This window comes from Oreochromis niloticus, linkage group LG23 (genome assembly GCF_001858045.2).
Source record: "Oreochromis niloticus isolate F11D_XX linkage group LG23, O_niloticus_UMD_NMBU, whole genome shotgun sequence".
Lineage (NCBI taxonomy): Eukaryota > Metazoa > Chordata > Actinopteri > Cichliformes > Cichlidae > Oreochromis > Oreochromis niloticus.
Genome location: NC_031986.2, coordinates 35,947,918 through 35,972,100, shown reverse-complemented (window position 1 = coordinate 35,972,100; position 24,183 = coordinate 35,947,918). Strand labels below are relative to the sequence as shown.

Here is a 24,183-nt window from a genome sequence, read left to right as displayed (position 1 = left end):
TGTGTATTGGTGCTAATCAATGACTATAGAAAAGATGGCGAACCTGGCTGCACTTCCTCCCATTGTACAAAAATGAAGCCTGCTTGAAGGAGCTGCCATGTTGCACTTTTGGAACCAGTCTGTGCGGTTGTGACTTGAGGTAGAGCATCTGCATCACACACCTGCTGGACGTGACTGTTAACACACCTCCCTACACTTTTTTCGTAGCCTGGCTGCTCCGGCCCATCTGCTGATGGGTCTACAGTGACTTGTTAAATACAACCACATCACTATTATGAAAAAGACACACAACTTATCATCTCATAGTTCTACAAGTTTTCTACAGTCATTGGTGCTAAATGAATAAAACTGAAGTGAATATAAAGGAATGACCATGACTTCAGAGTGGATGTGAACTCACTGGCACACAATCAAACTTTTACGAGAGTTGCTCTTTAACAGAAAGCTTAAGTTTAATTGAGTTTAATGTCAGCAGTGATTGATTTAAACTCAGATCAATTTCACTGATTTTCACAATAAAACACTGCATACACTGTGTGAAAGGGACATTTATTTTGAAAGACAATCATTGCAGTTAGTGTTTCAATGCACAAATGATCTGTGTGTGTGTGTGTGTGTGTGTGTGTGTGTGTGTGTGTGTGTGTGTGTGTGTCTGAGATTATCAGTACATTTTTTTCAGCTCTCATGATTTCCAGCTCATTGATTGGTTGGATTAAAAAATTGTCTGCAGGCACAAAGAAGAAAATCTGAAGAAAACAAACAAACAAAAGCTGAAAATCACTTCCTGGGTAAAAAAAGATAAATTTAAAGCTTTGCGAATAAAAGTTAAAAGCTAAATGTTCACTGTAAAGATAAAATATCAGAAGGATTTTATTTTAATTTCATCTGTTTGTTCTTCAGTCGCTCCTCTGGGTGGGACGAACACAGTGGACTGCTCCTTTAACGGTCGATCAGCTCCATGCTGATTGGGTAGAGATGGACAGCAAGCAGCTCGTACCAAACGTCACGTTTGAGGATTTATTTGTAAAAATGTTAAATTAAATAAATAAATTACCGATGAAATGTTTTGACTTTCAAAAATCAGTCAGAGAGAAAATCCATTGGTTCTCGAAGGACTACACTTCCCAGAGTGCACTGCAGCAGGCCAGCCAATCAGCTGGTACCAGTCTGACCCACAATTCTCTACACGGTCGGAGAAACACCCGAGGAAGGGGGTCAAAGGTCAAACTGATCACAGACTGTATTGAGACATGTCTTCTAAGGCTCATGAGTAGTGTAGTACTTGGAGCACACCAAGGAAGAACGGGGGAAGATCTGTGCTGAGGTCAAAGCAGGAAATGGAACCGGACCAGAACCTTCAGGACAGGAAGTTGACCGACCGTCGTCAGGAAAGCCAGAGACACTACATCTCCGGTTTCCCTGACAATCTTCTGAAGATTATCGAGAACGAAATGCCACTACTTAATCACACGCTCACGGTCCTGTGACCTCTGTGTGCTTTACTGTAACTGAGGGACAGGAACGTTCCCACTGAGATAATCGGGTGACATCACAAGGTCTGTCTTAAATCACCGCTGAGGTTAAAGGTCAGACGAGTCACGGAGTGGAGCACATCCACAAGCTAACCAACTCTCATCCTAACATCAGACAGACCCAATCAGAGATGTGGACAGCTGATTACAGCTGAACTACAATAAAAAAAAGGCTGTTTGTTTAATGTGAGATACTATTTGAGGGTGACTTCAGTGTCCGTGACCCGAGTTTGATTACTGTTCGTTACCCCGATGATGCCGACGGTGACCAGGAGGTGGAGCTTAAGTTAATACAGTTTCATTTATATAGCACCAAATCACATCAGTCACCCTTAGGCGCTTTAATGACATCAGCCTTACTGATGTCACCTGAACGTTGACGTTATGCCGGATATCCGTCACAGCCTCACACTCTCGCTCTCTCTTGCGCGCTGACAGAATCAACCTCGTGCTTGAATCTTCAAATGTTCTCTGACTGACCCGTGTCCACCATCACACCGGACTGCTTAACGGGCCTTAATGAGCACACTTCAGAGAGACAGTGAAGTCACCCCGATGGCGATGATAATGATGGTGTTAGTAACCACAAACTTCTTGTCGTTCTGAGAGGCTCATGGTCTTATTTACCGGTTCATTTTGTCTGGAGTGTACAAGCTTCTGATCCAGTCGCCGTTTTACCTGCCCCTATATGCCACGCCCCCTAAATCGCCTAGTTTTCAGTGTGTTCACGTAGCTCTTATATTTACAAAGTTTTCACTGCTTTACCTGGAGCTGTGACTCTGTGCAAGACTCCATTTGCAAAAACAGGAAGATTACCTCACAGAAAAGGAGAGCAGATTGTCTGATTGATTCGTTAGTCCTGTGGTCTTTTAATGTCTTCGTTTGTAAGCTCACGAGTTTAGAGATAAACCCCACCTAGCGTGCTTCCTGTGAGGTAAAAATCTAATTGGCGGCTCTGAAAACAGCGAGTTATTGTCGGGTCGGTCTCCTCCACGCTGCAGGAGAACCTCGAGATAAGCTTAAAATGAAGAGGCAAGTGGGGGGAGGGGCTAAACAGAGAATAGTTAATCATAAGACACTGACACAACCTAACTGAACAGACACATCATGCCAGCGTCACGCTCCTTTGATAAAAATCTTTCTTGTCGTTCGCTTCTTTATAAAACACTGATTCATTTTAACCTCCGTGCCTCGCCCAAGCCATTGTGTTTACTTGTCACACGGTTTTTCAACTTTCTGTCATGCTACATGCTAATGTTTGCTCTTAGGTGAGATGAAGGTGCTGATCCAGAAGGTGAGAAAATGTTGTCACACAGGTGAGAGAAAGTGTTTCTAACTGAGCGTGCTCACAGCCAGCCTCCTTATCAGGCTGGTCTGGGTGCAACCGTGGCAAAGGGGAGGGGGTGGGGCTTCGACCTCAGAACTCGACCTTGCAGGCGGGGAAGGTCTCCTCCTGCATGGCGACGGTGCTGTTGCTGCCCAGCACGGTGACCGACAGCTCCCGCTGCCTGTCGTGGGTCTCCTGGTACCACTGGTGCATCGCCAGCGAATCGAATGTTGGGATCAGCGTCACCTGAGAAAAGCCCACAGAAACACCAATTGCAGTGCAGCTCGTGAGCAGATGGGAAGGTGAAGAAGGCGTCACAAACCTGGATGTCCGGCCAGCTGCTCTTCCCCTCCAGCAGTGCATCCAGGATGCTCTTCATCGCTGCCTCCTTCACTGGGTCGTCTCCACTCACAATGTAATATGAGGAGCGGAGGCGCCTGAAGAAGTCCAAGTCCACAGTGGAGGAGGCAGTCCCAGACGGCAGGTAGGCCAGATCCACGTAGACTGCAGAACCCTCAGACCCGGAGGAACCCGAAGCTCTGGAACCTGGATCCAAAAGAAGAAACAAAAAGAACCATGATCATAAACCAGGGGGATATGATCTGCTGTCTTTATTTAACTCTGAGTGAGGCAGTTTGTGACAAGCAAAATAAATCAGTGGCCATGTTTTTTGATCTCCTAGTTAAGCCTCAGTGACTTCATGCAGCAGGTCACTGTGTGGGTTATAATCTGAAGGCATACCTGAGGATGGAGGTTTTGCAGCTCCAATTCTAGATCCACCCAGTGAACTCCGGGATGAGGGCTTGGCATCGAGGCTGGACGCCATCTTTAAGGACCCTGTGGAGCTGCCGACCTTCGACCTTCCATTCTGGGCCACTGTGCTCCCTGACGACATTCTCTGCAGCGGTTTCTTGGTCTTTCCGGCTGAGCTCTTCTTGTCAGGCTCTGAGTCAGCCATACAGGCTCCAGGCTGCGGCGGTAGAGGGGGGAGGTCCTTGACCGGCGCTGGCGGTGGATCGTGCTGCCCCGCCCTGTGGGTAAAGTGTGATGTAGGATGTTCCTGTGGTTGGGTGGGTGGAAAGAAGCCGCTGGAATCATCTTCAGAATCAATGTCGGCTGTGATGGAAGGACAGTCCTCTGTGCTGGGGGGAATATCAGAATCAGTGGTGGTGGGCAGGGTGCCGCTTACCGATGTGGGCGGAGTCTCCTGACTGTAGGCTGAGGTGTGGTCACTGCTGCTCGCATCCTGAGAGTGGTTGTCGTTATCAGAGACTTCTGGAGAGGTTCCCGTGGCGAGGCCGGGGCTCACATGCTGCTGATGGTTCTCCGAGGTTCTGGGATGCTGGAACTCACATGGGGAAACCAAGCAGAGGTCAACGTCATGAGGAACATCCGAGATGACCTCTGACATCCCATGGATGTGGTCCTCTGATCTGTTTCCACAGGACCCGTTATGGGCTGACCTCAAGGCCATCCCAGAACTGGAGTCCAAGTCAATAACGTGGCCGTTGGTGCAGACTTTGGGGGAGGCAGCAGGGGGGGGCAGAACCTGCTCTAAAGACACTGAAAGTGATTCATCGACCTCCGTAGAGTGAGGTGAGCCAACCTCAGCCGGCATGGAGGTCATGGTTGGGGAGGAGTCCGGCATGATGTCCTTAAAAGGACTGAGGGTCAGAAGGCTGGACTGTTTATCTTGAGAGGATGTGGAGTTTTCCAGACCTTCAGGCAGGGAGCTGAGGTCAGAGGTCCTACATGAACTTCCCTGATTGTAGTCCTCAAAGCCCAGACTAGACCCTCTTGCCTCAAGGCCACTGTCCTCGCCCAAGCCACGAATGTCCTCTTCGAGGGACTGGTAGAAAGGGGTATGTCCAGCACTGTTTGGGGCAGAATCTGCAGGAGAGACCAGCTCCAGGGTCTTTTCCTCCATGCAGACTTCTGGTCCGTTTTTCAAGGATCTGTCCACTGGCTCATACACGGTCTGGGTGAGATCAAAGTTCACACTAAGATCGCCTTTCGGAGTTTTAGCGACCAGTGAGGAGGCAGTGACCATGTCATGATCGGTCTCCGAGCAGCGAAACTTCTCTGGACTCTCTACTGTGGAAGTCGGGTTCCCGTTGGACTTTACTTCGTCAGGATTCAACCCCCTGGACTTTGCACTTTTACTACTGTTCCCATTCTCATCTTCCAGTCGAAGCCTTTCAAATTCAGCCGTCATGTCCTCAGGTGTGGACACCTTAGAGCGAGCCACCTCCTTCTGGGTCTCCTGCTCCTTTGAGACCGGTTTGCCTTTCATCCCTTTGTTCAAAGTATCTTTCCTTGCAAGAGTCCCATCCTTCTTCAGAGTGCTGCTCTTCCCAGAAGGTTTTCTTATTTCTGCACTTGCTGTTGAAACTGCACTTATGGCTTTCTTCACTTCTTTAACGGCTGGCTTTGCTGCCTTCTTCTCATCGCTCTTCACGTCCCTCTTCACGTCTTTTTTTGGTTCAGATTTGAGGTCTTTCTTTGGCTTCATACTTGGGATTTCTTTCTTTGTTGCTTCTTTCTTTTTCTCTCCACTCTCTTCCTTCTTGTCTTTCTTCTTCACTTCCTTCTTCTCTTCTTTTAAAACCTCTTTCTTTGGAATGAGCTTTTCAGCAGATTTCGCTGGCTTCGATTTAGCCTCTGGTTCCTTTGTTTTGGGCTTTTCTTCGGCATCCTTTCTGTCTTTAGGTACAGAGTCAGCTGCTACCCTAGGCTTGGTTTTCATCTCTTGTTTTTTGGCATCCACTCGTCCAAGTTTGTCTTTCTGTAAGGCACTACTGGGTCTGAAGTCCTTAGACTGGGACTTAAGGCTTTCTCGACTGTCTGCTCGTTTTGGCTGCTTTTCGATTTTGGATGTTTCCAGGTCCTTCAAACACACTGCTGGTAGTTTCAGGAAATCCAGATGTTTGAGTTTCTCAAGTCCATCCAGTATTTTGGTCTGAGGCGTGCACCCTGGGAAGAGCACACGGATGATTTTCTCCTGAGGGCTGGACGGGTGCCAGACCAACAAAGCACAAATGGAAACAAGGCACGGCAGTGGAAGATCTGAGCCCTTCACATTCGATCCATTGTTTGGCCAAGTCTGCATCAAAGCTTCGAGTTCTTTGCTACCGCTGACCGGATTCAGAGTGTAAAGCTCCAGACGACCAACTCCCATCTTTTGGAACAAGATCACAGGTTCTATGCTAGGTCCGTTAGGCCGGCTCAGGGGTTCTGGTCTGATTGCCAGTCTCTGCAGGTGCTGCAGAGCAAGCGCTGCCTGATCGCAGCTCCGCAGCTCGCTCGGCTCTTCCTGGACGAACTTCAGCCTGTCGGGAACATTGAGAAAAACCACCCCGATCTCAGGGGAGATGAGGTTTTTCATCCAGTCCTCTTCGGGCTGGGATCCGGCAGCCTCATCGTCCTGCTCGGAAACTTTCCTCAGCAGCAGACTGTTCACGCCCGGCAGATTGTCCACGCCGATGTGTGTCAACAGTACAGCGTCAATCCTGTCCAAGTGTCGAACCAGTTTCCAAAAGCTGGAGCGTGAGTCAGAGCCACCGTTCACCAAGACATTAAAACCATTAACAGCGAAGAAGGCAGAGTCACCCCTCCCACCAGGGAAGATGTAGCAGCAGGGTCGAGACAGCTTCAGGAAGCCCACGGTGCTTGGGGGCTCCAGTAGGTCGAAGGGAGACTCGGGCTCCAGAGACTCCGAAAGGTACTCTATGAACTCTTGCAAACCCTCCATCTCAGGAAGGACTGGGGGAGGGTTGATCCGGATGTTTATGAAGTCTTGCAGATTGTGTTTTTCCAGTCCAGGCTCCTTCCAAAGGCCGGAGTCTGGACAGCTGAGGGTGAGGCTAGGCTTCACCGCTGGGCCTGCCGAGCTCAGCAGTTCACCGACCTGTTGACACAGAGTCAAGCAACTCGAACATCAGCAAGCACTTAAACATGTTGTGTAAACAAAACCAACAAAGACACAGGTTGCTTACCTCCTCATCAGAAAAAATCTGGATGAGGTTGCTGAGGGAGAAGCAGCCTTTCTGCAGTACAATGTCGCCGCTGCCCTCAACATACTGACCGGCGAGAATCAGCAGTTTGCGACGCGATGGGTTGCAGACGAGCCGCCGCACCTGAAACAGGAAATGCATCATCGGTGCAGCTCAGAGGAAATAAAAACATACTCAGACACACACCAAGCAAACAGAGCCAGGAAGTATTCTCAGATATACGAGCTCATCTCCGTGTACGCGAGGGCCTGCCAATAGCTGAGAAAACATCTGTAAAGGTTCACGTCTGACTCACCTCTGAGGAAACAAACTCTGAGCCTGGATTCACCACGACTTGCGTGTCCAGGACATCCCCGCTGTGCTGCAGAGTCCGCTGACCTGAAACACACAAACAGGAAAAACGAGTGTCAGGGGGAGATCTTCCCTCAGGTTTGCCGTCATTCCTGCTCACTCTCCTGTTCTCTCCATGAGCGCTGCAGCTGCTCATTCATTGGCGGGACATCTCTCAAGACCACGTCCACCCACCACACTGCCTGCCAGGTTCCACTGAAAATATATCCATTGAAACTAAAGCTCATCATCTGTGTGCATGCGTGTCTGTGTGTGTGTGTGTTTGTGTGTCTGTCTGTCTGTCTGGGTGCGTGTGTGTGTGTGTGTGTGTGCATATGTCTTCGGGCGGCTCAGCAGAGTCTCAGCTGACTGTGTTTGTGTTTGAATGGAACAACCAATTATCTGTCTCCGTTTAAAGCCCGCAGACTGATGACTTCACTTCGTCCTGTTGGATCAACTGTGCCACAGTCTGATTTACCCTGTCGGGTCGTTGCCTTCAAGTCGCTGACCTGTCCCGGGTCAACTTTCCTCTTAGGTGAGGCAGAGGGTAAACACCTGGGCCATCAGCTGTTACTCCTTCAGATGCACTGAAATGCCTCAGAGGAGCTGAGCAGAATTTGAGGAGCCTTCAACTCCTCAGTTTAGACCCAGTGTTAAGATTGGGAGGGTCAAATTAAAGGAAAACACAGCAAAGTCATAAAATGTCACTTTAAACCCTCAAAACTGATGATAATGATGATGTTCATATTCTTCATCATTATTATGACCACTGAATTTTGACGACTCTCAACCTCCCCATCACTGCTCTGCTCTGGACTCCACGACAGAGAGCTGCCCCTCACCTTGCCTTCATATTCATCATCTCTGTGTCACGGTGAGTGTCAGGAAGCTCAGCATCACGCATCACAGTGGACGGCGATCTCAGTTTGGATACCCCATCAGTAAGGTCACCAGAAGTACTTTGTATCTGAGGTTATCTCAAACAGACTCTGAGGTCCACGTAGCTGTGTCTATGTGTTAGCCCTATGACAGACTGGCCACCTGTTCAGGGTGTACCCTGCCTCTTGCCCTAAGACATCTGGGATAGGCTCCAGCCCCAGCCCCCGCAACCCAAAAAAAGAATAGGAGGAAGAGAATGGATGGATGGATCTTTGTTTATCCACATTAGCAGGACCTGTCACTGACGAGGATATCTCCCAGTCACAGGTGATGTCTGGCTGGTTCTCAATCGTTTCAGGACGACACACGGGGAACATTCTGTAACCAGCGTCCACAGAAACATGCTCGTTCTGAAGAAAACTCCACTCGGATCCTTCAGTGAATGAAGCTGGAAGAACGTCTGCATAGGAAATTGACAACTGCCACACCTGAAACCGCATCACTCAGACTGAGACGGTCAGGTGTTTTTAAACTGTTATGACCTGAGATGGACCCACATCCCACCCCGTACATGAATAATTTAAACTCAGCAGCTAATGTTTGATCACTGTCCCGTTACAGAGCTTCCTGTGAGCTGACGGTGAGGTTTTCCCGCTTTAATGTTTCAGCTAAAAGGGAACGGGAATGAAAACATGAAGCACGGTTTCTTTCAGAGTTTCGGGGAACACACACACGCAGTCTGAGACTTGTGCGAACCTTCATGTGTTTGGTCGCCCTCACAATCCTGCACACATCTAAAAGTCCTTGTGATGTTCTTTCAGAGTCCAGGTCATGTGACACAAGCGGCCGTATTTGAGGACTCGCGGTTCTCCACGAGTCCTGAGCTGCTGACAGTTTCTGTAAAGCTGTCCTTGCCGCCTCAGTCAGAGGTCACGTTTACAAAAAAAAGAAGCGCTGCCTTACGCCATCAGCTTGTGGCCATGAGCACAAGTCACAGGACAAAACCGCTTTCCATTTGATCTAAAACACCCCATCACAGTGTGCCGTCATCCTGCTGAACAGAAATTAATGATGCTATTGATAAAGGCATCAGCGGGACTTTCCTCTGCTGATCGAAAGCATTTCATGCATTTTAAAATCCTCCGAGGCCGCCAGGCTTAGCATCAGAGAACACATCAAACATGGAGGTCCACAGGGCACTGGCTTAAGAGGCCCGGGTACAAATCCACCCCGAGTGTCTGACCACTCCCCTTTCCTCGAGTCAATCCCAATACAGGCTTACCTCGCACTTCTTCCGACAGGAAGGCTGAATGTCTCGACACAAAGAGCTTCAGCTGTTGATCCAGAACGGAGACGTCCAGATCCACCGCCCAGCAGCGCACACCTGGACATTAATAAGAAACAAACAAAGAGCTGAACATTTTAATTTTAATGACATTATCTAACATGGCTGCTGTGAGGTTACTGTACTAACAGGCCGTCCAGGAAATCTGAGCTCCAGTTAATAAGTTAATAAGTGCAATTAGAGGATTTTGATTGGCTGTCACTAATTAGCAGGTAACTAAGTCTGTACAGAGTCCACGAAGCAGTGGGTGACATCACCGTGGTTACATCTTTCATATACAGCTTGTTGTTGCCGTGCTATGGCTGTGAAACCTCAGATATCAGCGACACATCACTGTCAGATAGACCATTTCCTCTGCAAACAGGAAGTCAGTGATATTTAGTAACACAACTTCCTCTTTTTGTGCGAGTGGACAGAGAGTGAGGTTGTACACGCACACGCATCATAAAACAGCTGTAATAAACGGGCTGAGAGACAAGTGTATGTGTAGGTGTGTGTGTGGACTGTGATCAGTCTGAAGGTGAGACAGTGAATCAGCTCAGCGTGTTTCTGCAAAACTCTTTCAGATGAATCAGAGATCGTATTAATCATATTGATCAGATATCAAATTGTCCTCCTGATCAGTTGCTCTGTTCGTTCTCTGTGAACCTACTTTTACAGAAAGTCCGGAAAAATTAAGAAACACAATTGCCCACTTCCGGCGAGACGCATTTTCAAAAAATAAAATAATGACTCAGTAGTAGGCATTTCATTTTTCCGGATAAGCTTAGACCTCGTCACAGAGCTCAGTGTGAGTCAGTCTCAGTTTCTGAGAGTCTCTAAAGTGACCCGAAAAAGAAACCTGCACACTGCACTCGTTAAACAGCTGTACCCGAACCGGAAAAGGTTTCATAAATGTTAAATAAAACGAGGAGCTAGATTAGTTACTCTTTACAACTATGTTCAAAGTTTCTCTGCATCAACTTCAAAGCGATAAAGTCTGTAAAACTTCGGACCGGGCACAGCTCATTCTAACAACAGCAGCCTCCCGGACTTTTATTGTGAAGGGCTGTGGGGACCTCCGGCCCCGCGGCTCTATTCTCCTGAACTTCCAGAACTCACCTGTTTCTACTTGCCGCAGTACCCGCTCCAGCAGCTCCGCGGGCCGCAGCGTTCCCACCACCACTAGGACCGAGTGATCCGCCGCAGTCCGGGAGGCGCCGGCAGGAGATCCGGGAGGAGAGCCGGGACCGCCGCCCCGCTCCGCCGCCATCATGGCATGGACTGTCCACCGCTGACGTCACAGCATCCTCAGCCACAGGCCCACCCCGCCGCTGCCAGAGGAGGGAAAATGATTTAAATGGCACATCAGTCGGCCAATGAGAATGGACAGCCATGTAGCTGTCCAATCAGAGATCAGAGGTGTTTTCAGGGGCAGCTCGGGAAAAACGAGTTATATAGTTTCGTAAACCTAAAGAATAAAGATCAAAACGTCGAATAGTCTTCACCAAACTGAAGCCTGTTCAGAAAAAGTAAACTCTTAAAGTATAAGGACACGTTTCTGCGGATTAAAATTAACTGTGGACTTTAGTGAAAAAAGCTATAAGAGCTGGATCATCAGATTGGTAATTTTAAGTTGTCCTTTAAGCTGACGCTGAGAAACACAAACGGAATCGAGAACCATACAGGTAAAACTACAGTAAAATCATTTCAGTGAGTTATAAGAATACCATCCATTAGACAGCCGTCATGTTTTTACGCAGTAAACCACGTGGTGTTCCTTCGTCGGTGGTATTTCCCACACTCCATCGGCCCCCTGAAGGCAGCTGCTTTCGTGTCCTACAACATGGCGGCCCCGGAGCCCGGCCACTGCTGTTTCTTCGTGCAGAAGAAGAAGCGTTTCTGTAAGATGGTGGCGGGAAAAGGCAGGAAGTACTGCGGGGAGCACGCGACCATGGTGAGTTCACGGACACAATCACTTGCTCAGGTGTGATCCGGCTCCAGGTGGACCGGTCAGGAGCAGGAAGCAGCCATCCCCAAACTATGCCCACAAAGTCGGAAAGATGAAAGTGTCCAAAGTGTGTCGGTCTGCTGAAGCATGAAGAGTTCCTTTCACTGGAACTAAGGGTTGGAGCACGGCACCTGGAAAACACCCGACACCATAATCGCCCCTCCACCAAACTTTACGCTTGGCACAGTGCAGTCAGACAAGTCGCGTTGTCCTGGCAACCACAAACCTAGACTCATCCATCGGAGACGCGTGATTGGACACTCCAGAGAACACGGCTCTAGAGTCCAGTGGCATGTGCTTTGCTTCACTGCGTCCAATGCTTTGCTATTTGTTTGGTGATGTAAGGCTTGGATGCAGCTGGTTGCCATGGAAACCCATTCCACGCATTGTTCTTAAGATTTTCTAAAGGCGTGAAGTTTGGACGTCTGTAAAGGTTGACTCTGCAGAAAGTCTGTGAACTCTGTGCACCATGATCCTCAGCATCCACTGAGCCCGCTCTGTGATTTGCATGGCCGACCACTTCATGGCTGAGTTGGTGTCATTCCCAGTCGTTTCCACTTGGTTATAATCCCACTAACAGCTGGCTGTGGATATCACAAGGACACTTCCTATTACAGCACAACGCTGGAGCTCACTCAGCTCCCGAGACCGAGCCATTCTTTACAAATGTGTATAGAAGCAGTCTGCACGCCCAGATGCTGATTTTATACACCCGTGGACATGGAAGTGATGGAACACCTGAATTCAGGGATTTGGATGGGGGAGTGAATACAATATAGTGTTAATATCTCACTGTCTGGAATGAGGTCGGATATCTTATTACAGATCAGACCACAGATGATGATGACGTGTGCACTACATTAATGTAATGCATGCACACACAGAGTGAAGATCTCTTTATTCAGACTATACTGTACACCTGTGTATATGATACACGTGTAGACGTACCATAGGAATCATATAGCTTACAATGGCATGATGACGATCACAAGGTTATGCCTGAAGAGTCTGCAGTGGCTCAGTGCAGATAAACCATTTGTAGCTGCTAGAGTTGGAACATTTGAAGCTGTATGAAGAAATCTGATGCATGAAATTATTTGCAAGCTCAGTGCTCGTGATTGTGAGGTAATGGGGTTCTGTATGAGGTTTAACAGCACGGCTCAGTCTGCGCTCTGGACTCACTGCTGCAGATGTCTTTGTGGGGATTTGGCACTGGGCTTGTCACCGTACTAGAATACAATGGTCGATACCACGGAGAAGACTTTGATCCCATTGTGCAACAATAGAAGTGATGAAGAAGAAGTCATTTTTTTCAGAATTTTTCCAGATCCGAACTTGCTGTGTACACACCGGACAACGTCCTGAAAAAAACTCACTGTGGAAAGCTACGAGCGTACATGAAGCGATGACGAGTTCGTCCAGATTTCAGAAATCAGTGGGGCGATCTAAGCTCACATCTGAGCAGGCAGACTGACCCGGAGCTGCAGATATCAGCGAGTTTGAGAAGATCAATGATGTAGATCAGCTGTGATGTCATGAGCCTGTGATGTGTTTCCTGTTTCCAGGAGGAGGATGGGGGTGGCAGCAGGAGGATCGTCTGTCCTCTGGACCCCAAACAGTGAGTTACAACACATCAGTCATCAATCAGGTCATTGATCGGCTGACAGGAAGCTGATCACTGGTACCTATTGATCCTACTCTGCTTGCTTATGTGTTTCAGCACCGTGAGTGAAGACAAACTCCAGAAACACTTGAAGAAATGCAACTCCAGAGAGAAAGCCAAACCGGTGAGACGCTATTGATCCATCAGTTGATCAGCGATTGATTAAGGAGCGGTGGTCGGTGTCTGCGTGTTTATCCAAGTGTTTCCACAGAGATGAACGTTTGATCTCCTGCAGGTTTACTTTGTCGAAAACATCAACGCTGGATCAGCTGATGGAGATGAGACGCTTCAACAGGTAACGACTCACCTGCCCCGTGGCTATTTAACACTGAGTCTCAGCTTACAGAAAGTTGATTCATGGTTTTACGCTGGTGTTTTGTGGTCGAATGCTGATTGATCGAAGAAGAACTGGTAAAGTAAAAGATCTGCAGACACTTTGATTCACAGATCTTTAAACACCAACAGCAGCTCGATTCACACACACACTGTCAGGAAACAGTTGTTTCACAGCAGAGGAAGCACCGAGAATGGACAGCAGCGTCTACACACACGATCACACACTTCTTCATTACACACAAACCAGCAAAGTAAATACTTTAATAACCACACATGATCATGAGATCAAGACAATGATGATGGTGATGGTGGCATCATGACAGTGACATCATAATGGTGATGTGTTTCAGGTGAGTCTGTCTGAGCTCAGCAGGACTGAGTTGGAAACTCTGGTGGATAAACTGAAGACAGCGTTCAAAGGTGAGCTGCTGAGATCCGGTGATCAGTGATGGCTGAAGTACTCACACTCTCACACGACTGCTTCAGTTTGGCTGAAGTGACACAAAACATCACAAAACTGACAGTCTTTTCACGGAGTAGGTTAGGATTGGGATTAGATTCAGTTTATATTTAAACTGGGTGTAAATTAAGTTTAGTTCAGGGTTGGTTTTAGTTTTTGCTTAGGTCAGGGTTACGTCAGCTTTAGTTTGGGTTCAGATCAGCTTTAGTTTTGATTTATTTGGGGTTAGATCTAGTGTCGGTTTAGAGTCAGGTTAAAATTTAGTTTGAAATTAGGTCAGTTTTGGTTCAGGTCAGGTTTAGCTTTGGTTTAGTTTCAGTTCAGGTCAGGTTTAGTTCGGGTTTAATTTGGGTTAGGGTGAAGTGTGACTCTTAAAAAGTTTTTGGACATTTTGTAACTCAGCAGATTCAATTCAATTCAATTCAATTTTATTTATATAGCGCCAAATCACAACAGGAGTCGCCTCAAGGCGCTTTATATTGTACAGGAGATCGCACAATAATACATACAGAGAAAAACCCAACAATCATATGACCCCCTATGAGCAAGCACTTTGGCAACAGTGGGAAGGAAAAACTCCCTTTTAACAGGAAGAAACCTCCGGCAGAACCAGGCTCAGGGAGGGGCGGCCATCTGCTGCGACCGGTTGGGGTGAGAGAAGGAAAACAGGATAAAGACATGCTGTGGAAGAGAGACAGAGATTAATAACAGATATGATTCGATGCAGAGAGGTCTATTAACACATAGTGAGTGAGAAAGGTGACTGGAAAGGAAAAACTCAATGCATCATGGGAATCCCCGGCAGCCTACGTCTATTGCAGCATAACTAAGGGAGGATTCAGGGTCACCTGGTCCAGCCCTAACTATATGCTTTAGCAAAAAGGAAAGTTTTAAGCCTAATCTTGAAAGTAGAGATAGTGTCTGTCTCCCGAATCCAAACTGGAAGCTGGTTCCACAGAAGAGGGGCCTGAAAACTGAAGGCTCTGCCTCCCATTCTACTTTTAAATGCTCTAGGAACAACAAGTAGGCCTGCAGAGCGAGAGCGAAGTGCTCTAATAGGGTGATATGGTACTACAAGGTCATTAAGATAAGATGGGGCCTGATTATTTAAGACCTTGTATGTGAGGAGCAGGATTTTGAATTCAATTCTGGATTTAACAGGAAGCCAATGAAGGGAAGCCAAAACAGGAGAAATATGCTCTCTCTCCTTCTAGCCCCTGTCAGTACTCTTGCTGCAGCATTTTGGATTAGCTGAAGACTTTTCAGCGAGTTTTTAGGACATCCTGATAATAAAGAATTACAGTAGTCCAGCCTGGAAGTAATGAATGCATGAACTAGTTTTTCAGCGTCACTCTGAGACAGGATATTTCTAATTTTAGAGATGTTGCGCAAATGGAAGAAAGCAGTCTTACATATTTGTTTAATATGTGCGTTGAAGGATATATCCTGGTCAAAAATGACTCCTCACAGCATTACTGGAGGCCAAGGTAATGCCATCCAGAGTAAGAATCTGGTTAGATACCATATTTCTAAGATTTTCAGGGCCGAGTACAATAACCTCAGTTTTATCTGAATTAAGAAGCAGAAAGTTAGCGGCCATCCAGGTCTTTATGTCTTTAAGACATTCCTGCAGTTTAACTAATTGGTGTGTGTTACCTGGCTTCATGGATAGATAGAGCTGCGTGTCATCTGCATAGCAGTGAAAATTTATGCTATGTCTTCTAATGATGCTGCCTAAGGAAAGCATGTATAATGTAAACAGAATTGGTCCTAGCACTGAACCCTGTGGAACTCCATAATTGACCTTAGTGGGTGAAGAGGACTCTCCATTTACATGTACAAATTGGAGTCTATTAGATAGATATGATACAAACCACTGCAGTACAGTACCTGTAATACCTACAGCATGTTCTAATCGCTCTAATAGAATATTATGGTCAATAGTATCGAACGCAGCACTGAGGTCTAGCAGGACAAGCACAGAGATGAGTCCACTGTCAGAGGCCATAAGAAGATCATTTGTAACCTTCACTAAAGCTGTTTCTGTGCTGTGATGAGCTCTGAAACCTGACTGAAACTCTTCAAATAAGCCATTCCTCTGCAGATGATCTGTTAGCTGTTTGACAACTACTCTTTCAAGGATTTTTGATATGAAAGGAAGGTTGGAGATTGGCCTATAATTAGCTAAGACAGCTGGGTCTAGAGATGGCTTTTTAAGTAAAGGTTTAACTACTGCCAGTTTGAAGGCCTGTGGTACATAGCCGATTATTAGAGATAGGTTGATCATATTTAAGATCGAAGAATTAATTAATGGCAGGACTTCTTTGAGCAGTTTTGTAGGAATGGGGTCTAAAAGACACGTTGATGGTTTGGAGGAATTAATTATTGAAGTTAACTCAGAAAGATCAATTGGAGAAAAAGAGTCTAACTTAACATCGATGGTACTAAAAGTAGCTGTAGATAATATTACATCTGTGGGATGATTATTGGTCATTTTTTCTCTAATGATAAAAATTTTATTTGTGAAGAAGTTCATGAAGTCATTACTAGTTAACGTTAAAGGGATTGTTGGCTCAGTAGAGCTCTGACTTTTTGTCAGCCTGGCTACAGTGCTGAAGAGAAACCTGGGGTTGTTCTTATTTTCTTCAATCAGTGATGAATAGTAAGATGTTCTGGCTTTGCGGAGGGCTTTCTTATAAAGCAGCAAACTATTTCTCCAGGCTAAATGATGATCCTCTAAATTTGTTCTCCTGGTGTCCCTGCTGTTGTTGTAGGACTGCAGTGCGACCTGGAGGACAGCCTCCAGTCTCACCCCGCCCTCCACGACGAGCTCCACAACCCAAAGAATGGAGACTCTGCCCACAAACACCTGAAGCAGCAGGTAGACTCGGTGACAGCACCATTAGTCTTTATATTCATCTCATTTCCATGGTGAAGAATTAAACTGAGAAGTAAAACTAATCCCCATCTGACCTGCCGGGTGTCCTCAGTCTTCCATCTTAGGTCACCTGGAGGAGCTGGGGCTGCTGGGAAGGGGGCGGTGCTTCGTGGAGTTTGGAGCGGGTCGAGGGAAGCTGTCCCACTGGATCCACGAGGCCCTGAAGACTTGCGAACACCCGAAGACCTGTGAGGACCTGCAGCTGCTGCTGGTGGAGCGCTGCAGCACCCGGTTCAAGGTACAGCCCTGATTCTGAAATCCACTTCACCCTAAACTCAAACCCAAACCCAAACTCCAAAACCCTGACAACCCAAGTACCTTCAGAACCCTGCCTGCTCACCTGCTGCTTTCCATATTTTCATTTCTGGGTTTGAAATTAAAAGTGGAAGCATCGCTGTCGCATGTCGGCGTTCCTCTGATTCACACCTCACACACTGATGATGACATCCCCGTGCCAAGTCCATCTTTTATGTACAGACTGTGATTAAGACCGAGAGCAGCTGATCAGTTTGATTATTCGATAAGTGAAACAGGTGCGTTCTGTTGCAGGTGGACGGGAAACATCAGGATGCTGGAGTTCAGTTTGAGAGGCTGCAGGTGGACATTCAGCATCTGGATCTGAGTAAGACAGGAACATCTGGACACTGTGGTGCTCTGACCTCTGACCTCTCCTGACCTGATTCTGTGATGCTTTCAGGTAAAGTCCCTCTGCTCTGCGAGAAGAAACTGCCTCTGGTCGGAGTTGGTAAACACCTGTGTGGAGCGGCGACAGGTGAGAACAGCCAAAAAACTGTCAGCTCTGATTGGTGGTAAGCAACATCTGGCTTATAATTCCGCAGTAACCGCTGCTCTACGCTGGTTCCTGCAAGCTCCATCCTGCTCTCCACCTCCTCCACCTGTGCTGGAGCATGATGGGTTTGGTTTTACCTGGCAGGGTAAAACCTGGAGCTCAGCTTATGTTTTTCTCAGAACTTCAGCTGAAGTACACCAACATCCACCTGGAAACTAGCATTTCTGTAGTACTTGTCTAGTCTCATCATGTTCTGGTTCTGTTCTCAGATCTGGCTCTGCGCTGTTTGCTGGAAACTGCAGGACAGTCGGAGGAAAAAGAACCGCCCCATAAACGCCTCAGACCATCAGAACCATCTGAGCCAAGGTCAGGAGGGGGTCTTGGATCAGTACCAACAGGTTGTGGTCCTGGCCCAGTGCTGGGCCTGACAGTGGCGCTGTGCTGCCACCATCGCTGTGAGTGGCGTCACTACGTCGGGCAACAGTTCTTTCTGCAGAGAGGACTCGGGGCACGGGAATTCTCTGCTTTCTGTCGGATGTCCAGCTGGGCCACATGTGGACTCAGACCGACCAATCAGAGAGGAGATAGCGAAGAGCACGAACCAGCAGAAGAGACGGACGCTGTGAATGGGTAAATATTTGACCTCTGACCCTGAAAGCTGTCAACCGATGGTTATATGGACCCAGCCCGAAGTAAAAAGTTTCTGCAGTTCAGAAAAGAAAATCAGATTTACTCAATGAAGATTTGAAGAAGTTTTCGTTCCTCTGGTTTTATTTTAGAGCAGCTTTGCATGATCCACAGTTAAGAATAATCCTTCTTTACTGATTCACATCAGCACCTTCAAAGACCACATCCAGTGGCTTGTGCTGGGCTTTAAGGAGGTTTAACCAACCAATCAGCACAAGTCAGCAGTATGTCAGTGATTTATGTTCAGAATCAGCTGCAGAGACAAAGTGAAGGACAGGAGAGTGGATTTATTTCAGCTCACACATGTGATACTTAGATTCATGAAGCAGCTGGAAATCCTTTTTCTAAATATTTATTAGCTCTATTCAGTGTAAGGTCTGTGACGAGCTGATGTCAGCGTGTCACACAGGCTAAACACGGAGGAGGACTGACACTGCACACACTCTGATCTCATCAGTGCACAAGTGATGAACATGAAGATCAAGTTCCGGAGCAGGAGGGTCTACAGGAAGAGAAGGAGGGGCTATAGGAAGAGAAGGAGGGGCTAGAGTTTAACGTTCCTAGTGTATAATAATCAGGGCTGTCTGCATGTTTACAGTGAACTAATACACTGTGTGTGTGTGTGTGTGTGTGTGTGTGTGTGCACGTATGTGCGTGACAGGTTTCTGTCGGCGTCTGAACGTGAGCAGCTCGGCCGTCTATGCAAACAGCTGATTGACCACGGCAGGTGTCACTTCCTGCAGATGAAAGGATTCAGCAGCAAACTGACTCGTTACATCAGCAGTGATGTCACGCTGGAGAATGTCCTGCTGACCGCCGTACCCCTCACCCCCCACTCCTCCTGATTGGTTGATTATCACCTCATTGCTGTTTGATTGTAAGCTGCAATTTTGAGTTTTAAGTTACAGGAAGTCTGACTGAACATGCTCAGGTGTTTCCTGTTTGTATTAAAGCGATTTTTTTTTTCCTCATGTACATAAAACGTTTGCAGTCTTTCAACAAGCGGCGCTCTGAGCATGCTCACTAAAATCTGCCTGTCACATGGCACAATCGTGAATTATTTCACAGCTGGACAAACTTCTGGAGTTTGACTCGTCCCGCTCATCCACGCAAAGTCTTTCAAAATAAAAGCACAAGTATGGCTTTGTGGAAGTGTCTTTATGAGGGAGAAGCTCAGAAGAAGAAAAAAAGACGTGGTGCCATATTTCACGCTGAGGACTCGTCATTGGACTCGCCATCGGACTCTGAAACATTCAAAGAGAAAATCGTGTCAGCTGAAACCAACAAAACATTCAAATGATGTCAGGTTGTTCCTCGTATACGGTGCCATTTCAGCCCCAAAGATAGAAATGAGGGTTTGATATAAACACGGGCCATATATTCTGTATGCCTCCATTATTTTAGCCTAAAGTGAGTCAGTGATCTGAGTTCTAGAAATCCAGACAAGCCCAACTTAGAATATTCTACACCACATTTTTGTATGAAAACACTTGAAATAATTAAAGTCTTTGTGTCGTGTCCCTGAATTGTTATGAAGATCCCTCTGAAAGGGTCCCCTGATTGGTCCTCTGGGACAGTTTCCCTCACAGTGTAAACATGTTGAAAAACCTTGGTGTGGTCTTCACATGTGAGTAATAACGGCTGATTTAAGCATGAAACGTCCTGCTTGTTATCGTTTCTCACAGTAAAAGGCCAGTTATGTCATGTCAGGCAGCAACTAAACTATAAAAAACTATGTTTTGTTAATTATGTTAAATTCAAAATGAACTGACTTTTTTTTTAATGTTGTGCTTTATATAAAATGTATATAAAAACGTAAAGGGTAGAAATAATAAGCTTAGTGGCTGGTTGGGTTTTGCAGCTGTGCAGTGATACAACTAATTTAAAACTAGGAACATATGAAGTTATCGTCAAATATTTATCCATCCATCCATCCTTATCAGGGTTGTGAGAGGGCTGGAGCCTATCCCAGCTAACATAAGGCAAGAGGCAGGGTATGCCCTGGACAGGTGGCCAGTCTGTCGCAGAGCTAACGCATAGAGACGAACACCTGTTCACATTCAAACCTATGGGCAAATTAGAGTTTCCAATTAACCTAAACCCACTAACTGCATGTCTTTGTACTATGGGAGGAAGCCGATGTTCCCGCAGAGAATCCACGCAAGTAACAGTGCTAATCACCGAGCCCTCATACTGCCCCAAATATTTATGTAAATTTAAAGTTATATTTGTGCTGTTGGTATCAAACCCAAAAGCTGATACAGGTGAGCACCTTCAGTTTAAACTGCAGACAGCTGTGAGAAACATCACTTCATGAAATCCATCAAATCTTCAGGATTATACATCCAGCTTCTAAAGCTCTTTTTTGTATTTAATTGATGTATTTCTCTTAATGGTGAATTAAGGATGATTGGGACATTTCATCTGATCGATCTAATGAAACTTTGTTGGGTACAGGGCGGGGTTCTCTGGTTTTTTCATAGTGAACAAGATTAAATGTTTTCTTTGTATGTTTATGGTTAACTGAAGTGAGTAAATTTAATCAAAAAACAGGTCAAATTTATTCAACTTCCTTTTTAATCATAAAAACGTGAAGTGGTATGATGTGATTATTCCAACACATCTTCAAATAGATTTACAGAGTAAGCAGGAACATTTCAGCTCTTAGAAAATGTAAATATGAAAGTGACCGCACATTCATGACGCTTATTAACGCCACTCCTGGAACAGGAAATGCATATCCTGAGCCGGCCCAGTGTATTATTCTAGTAGTTTAAGGAGCCGTCGGTCACGTGAAATGCTGAAATGTCACTTTTTTCCACGTTATCACCCTGAAATGGCGCCGAATGGCAGGAACAACACAGTGGTTATTCTTGACATCACTCTTTAATAACCTGAGGTCAGAGGGGTCAGTCGGGGTTTAGCTTCCTGTTGGGTGACGCCGCTGAGGGTCGCTGCCCCCATGAGATGCTTGGCACACACACAGGTTAGCGTGTTAGCGCACGCAGGTCAGTGAGCATGCTCAGTACTAACGGTTGACGCAGTGCACGTTGAGCACGGCGTACGCTCTCTTTCGGGCCTCCTGGATGTACATGAGCATGAACTCTTTCCCGAACATCTCCCGGTCATCTTCCTCCTCCTCCTCCTCAGCCACTGCCTTATTGCTCGGTAGCGTCACGTCCAGAGTCAGGGGGTTATCCCGGAAGTTCACAAACCTGCTCCAAGGAAGAGAAGAAGAAGTGAGTGAGGACAGACAGACAGACGGAGGGCATGTGTGTGAGGACGGCCGGACTCACCTGAGGTTGGACATGCCCTCCATGAGCGGTGGGATGTCTCTCAGCCTGTTGCTGCTGAGCACCAGCGTGTCCAGGCTCCTCATCCTGGCGATGTTCTCCGGAAGCTTCTCCAGCTCGTTCCTCTGCAGCCACAGAGTGTGTAGCGCCTCCATCCTGAGGACAAACACATGATCACTTGCTGTTGACAGAAAGGGGGTGGCGCTTAGGCCATGTCCCAGCTCCTACCTGTGTATGTCTTCAGGTAAGTGATGCAGGCGGTTTCCTCCTATGTCGAGCCACTCGAGCGCCGGCAGGGCGAGCAGGCAGGCAGGCAGGCAGCTGAAGTCGTTCATGGAAAGATCAACATGCTGCAGCCGCGACAGCGTCCCAAGCTGAAGGTCAGAGAGAGGAGCACACCTGAGCTCAGACTGAACCAGCCCTACGTTTCAGGTGTACGGTAAAGAGGCAGTGGTGGTTTAGCAGAAGCTGTCTGCTGAGTTCTTTGCTTTCGTAAATCACTTCCTGCTTCCTCTAACAGCTGAAGACAGGAAGTCAGCTCATGAACACCCCTGGTACAGCCGGGTCCAGGTGTGCAGACGGTTCAGGCACTCACCTGGTCCGGTAGCTCATTCAAGTCCCGGTTCATGGCCAGCTCCAGCCTCTCCAGGCTCTCACACCCGCTCAGCTCTGCCGGGACAAACGGGATTCTGTTGTAGCTCAGCAGCAGCTCTCTGAGCCGGGTCAGCTTCCCTGAGACCAAAACCAGGTGAGGTCACAGCACACAGAACCAGAAAATGCGGCTCACAGGCGGATTAAATCGAGGTGAGCTCACCGATCTGTTTGGGGATCTCAGCGACTCCATTCCGGGACAGATCGAGCACCAGAAGGTTCTGGAAGCTGGAGATGAAGTGAGGGATCTTCAGTAGTCCGGTCCGGTGGATCTGCCACTCCTGGACCTGACTGAGCTGGATCAGGCAGCCCGGCAGAACCTGGAAACCAGAGCAGGGAGCTCACAATGCGCCGAAGTGACAGTTGAGTGTGCTTCCTGCAAGGGGGCGTTACCTTCCACTCCTCCTGCTCGATCCGGAGGACCAGCCGGCCGTCCTCAGTCTCCAGCTTCTGCTTTAGCCGGGCCAGCGCCGCCCGGTCTTCCCAAAGCCCGACTCCAAGTCTGGACCAAAATCACCAAGTGATGAAACCTCTTCGGTCTGACTTGGGACATCACTTCAGTTACCTTTTTTTCCCCCAACTTTATTCTTTAGTTTTATTTCTTGTGACATGATTCTCGTTCACTATGTTTTTCTATTTAATGTGTTTCATCTTTATGGCTTTATTTTTACACTTTTTTGTTTTAAATAATTTGTTTCCCTCCATCTTCTCCTTGGCTGGCTGAAACATTCTGTCCTGATACAGTTTGACTGATGCAGAGACTGTATGTTGAATCTGATGCAGAGATTCAACATAGTCTATGGTCTGCTTTCAGCCAGACCATAGACTGTATGTAAAAGATGGACATAATCACTGGGTTCATCCCCCCTCTGAAACTGACTCATCTTTTTTCAGGTTCACCGCATTTTCATTTACTCTATGGTAGAAACACTGCAAGAGAAACAGGAAGTTGGTGGGACTAGAGGTCCCAACACTGAATATGAACCAGTTCAAAGTTTTTATGGGTAATTTTTATAAGGTTCATAGAGCGTCCTTTGGAGGTCCCCACTTTGACCATCACTGGTGCTCTCACTGAACCAGCGCTGTATACCAACAGAAAGTGTGCTCAAGTGACTGGGTGTGGTCTGACCTGCCTGTGGCCCCGCCCCTCATGGGCCTCCTCTTGTGCTCCTCCTCCTGCTCCTCCCTCTTCCTCCTGATCCTGGTCTCCCACAGTGCTTTGATGGAGCTCACCGAGCTGCATGCTACCATCACGCCCACCATCATCACCACTTCCTGTCAGCCTCGTGATGTCACAGCACGCAGGTGGACATACAGGATAACCTGTATGTCCAATCTGAGCTGTAGCCCCAACCCAACACTGACAGTGACATGAAATTACATTTCATGTTTCAGATCAATTCAATTTAAAAACCCATCAGATTCACTTTGAAGCACAAACATGAAAAAACCAAAAAAAACAAAAAACAACCAGAGACAGTTTCCAGCTACTGAAACTTCTCTGTTTCAGTCCTGCAGTAGGAGCAGTACTAGTACAACAGTAGTATTAGTACTGTAGCAATATGGGAAGTATTACCTGTTGAAGTACACGGATATTACTCGTCACCGTGTGACCAAGCTGCAGCTCTCCTCCATGCTGCGTCCTGTCTGCTGAAATCTGACCTCGGCTCTCCTTGATAATTATAGCCTTCAGGTGACACATCACATGACACATCACAGACACGCAGTCATATGACCCGCTGTTACTGCCAGACCCACACTAAAAATACCATCAGCTGATCGGGACCAGAGGTACAGGTTACTGAGGGTTACCCCCACCCCTACACAGGCTCACATTCACTCACTCTTTTTCTCTCTCTTTGTCTCTCTCTCTCACACACACACACACACACACACACACACACACACACACACACACACACACACACACACACACACACACACACACA

General features: G+C 47.1%; 3 protein-coding genes across 4 annotated transcripts; 1 reads left to right on the top strand and 2 right to left on the bottom strand.

The window, feature by feature from the left end:
• Window positions 1–438: 438 nt before the first annotated feature.
• map1sa (microtubule-associated protein 1Sa) lies at window positions 439–11,273 on the bottom strand. Its single transcript, XM_013275063.3, has 8 exons — window positions 11,136–11,273; window positions 10,528–10,739; window positions 9,364–9,465; window positions 7,168–7,250; window positions 6,855–6,995; window positions 3,601–6,766; window positions 3,182–3,405; window positions 439–3,105 (listed from the first exon to the last, which is right to left on the bottom strand). Exons 2-8 carry the CDS (start codon window positions 10,679–10,681, stop codon window positions 2,950–2,952), a joined length of 4,026 nt encoding a protein of 1,341 aa, XP_013130517.1. The 5' UTR covers window positions 10,682–10,739; window positions 11,136–11,273; the 3' UTR covers window positions 439–2,949.
• trmt13 (tRNA methyltransferase 13 homolog) lies at window positions 11,221–19,808 on the top strand. The gene is made up of 11 exons (XM_025902649.1): window positions 11,221–11,362; window positions 12,982–13,034; window positions 13,137–13,203; window positions 13,315–13,374; window positions 13,766–13,835; window positions 16,650–16,756; window positions 16,866–17,051; window positions 17,363–17,435; window positions 17,511–17,585; window positions 17,873–18,233; window positions 18,952–19,808. Exons 1-11 carry the CDS (start codon window positions 11,252–11,254, stop codon window positions 19,133–19,135), a joined length of 1,347 nt encoding a protein of 448 aa, XP_025758434.1. The 5' UTR covers window positions 11,221–11,251; the 3' UTR covers window positions 19,136–19,808.
• lrrc39 (leucine rich repeat containing 39) lies at window positions 19,005–24,087 on the bottom strand. Of its 2 annotated transcripts, none has more exons than XM_013275060.3 (9): window positions 23,811–24,087; window positions 23,364–23,594; window positions 22,628–22,736; window positions 22,398–22,554; window positions 22,179–22,315; window positions 21,812–21,957; window positions 21,587–21,739; window positions 21,324–21,505; window positions 19,005–19,534 (listed from the first exon to the last, which is right to left on the bottom strand). In XM_013275060.3, the coding sequence occupies exons 2-9, from the start codon at window positions 23,498–23,500 to the stop codon at window positions 19,497–19,499; spliced, it is 1,059 nt and encodes a 352-aa protein (XP_013130514.2). In that variant the 5' UTR covers window positions 23,501–23,594; window positions 23,811–24,087; the 3' UTR covers window positions 19,005–19,496. The 2 variants fall into 2 exon arrangements, 1 of the variants encoding a protein (XP_013130514.2); XR_002058187.2 differs by having other exon boundaries at window positions 19,140–19,534; window positions 21,185–21,505; window positions 23,811–24,084.
• Between the last annotated feature and the right edge of the window lie 96 nt (window positions 24,088–24,183).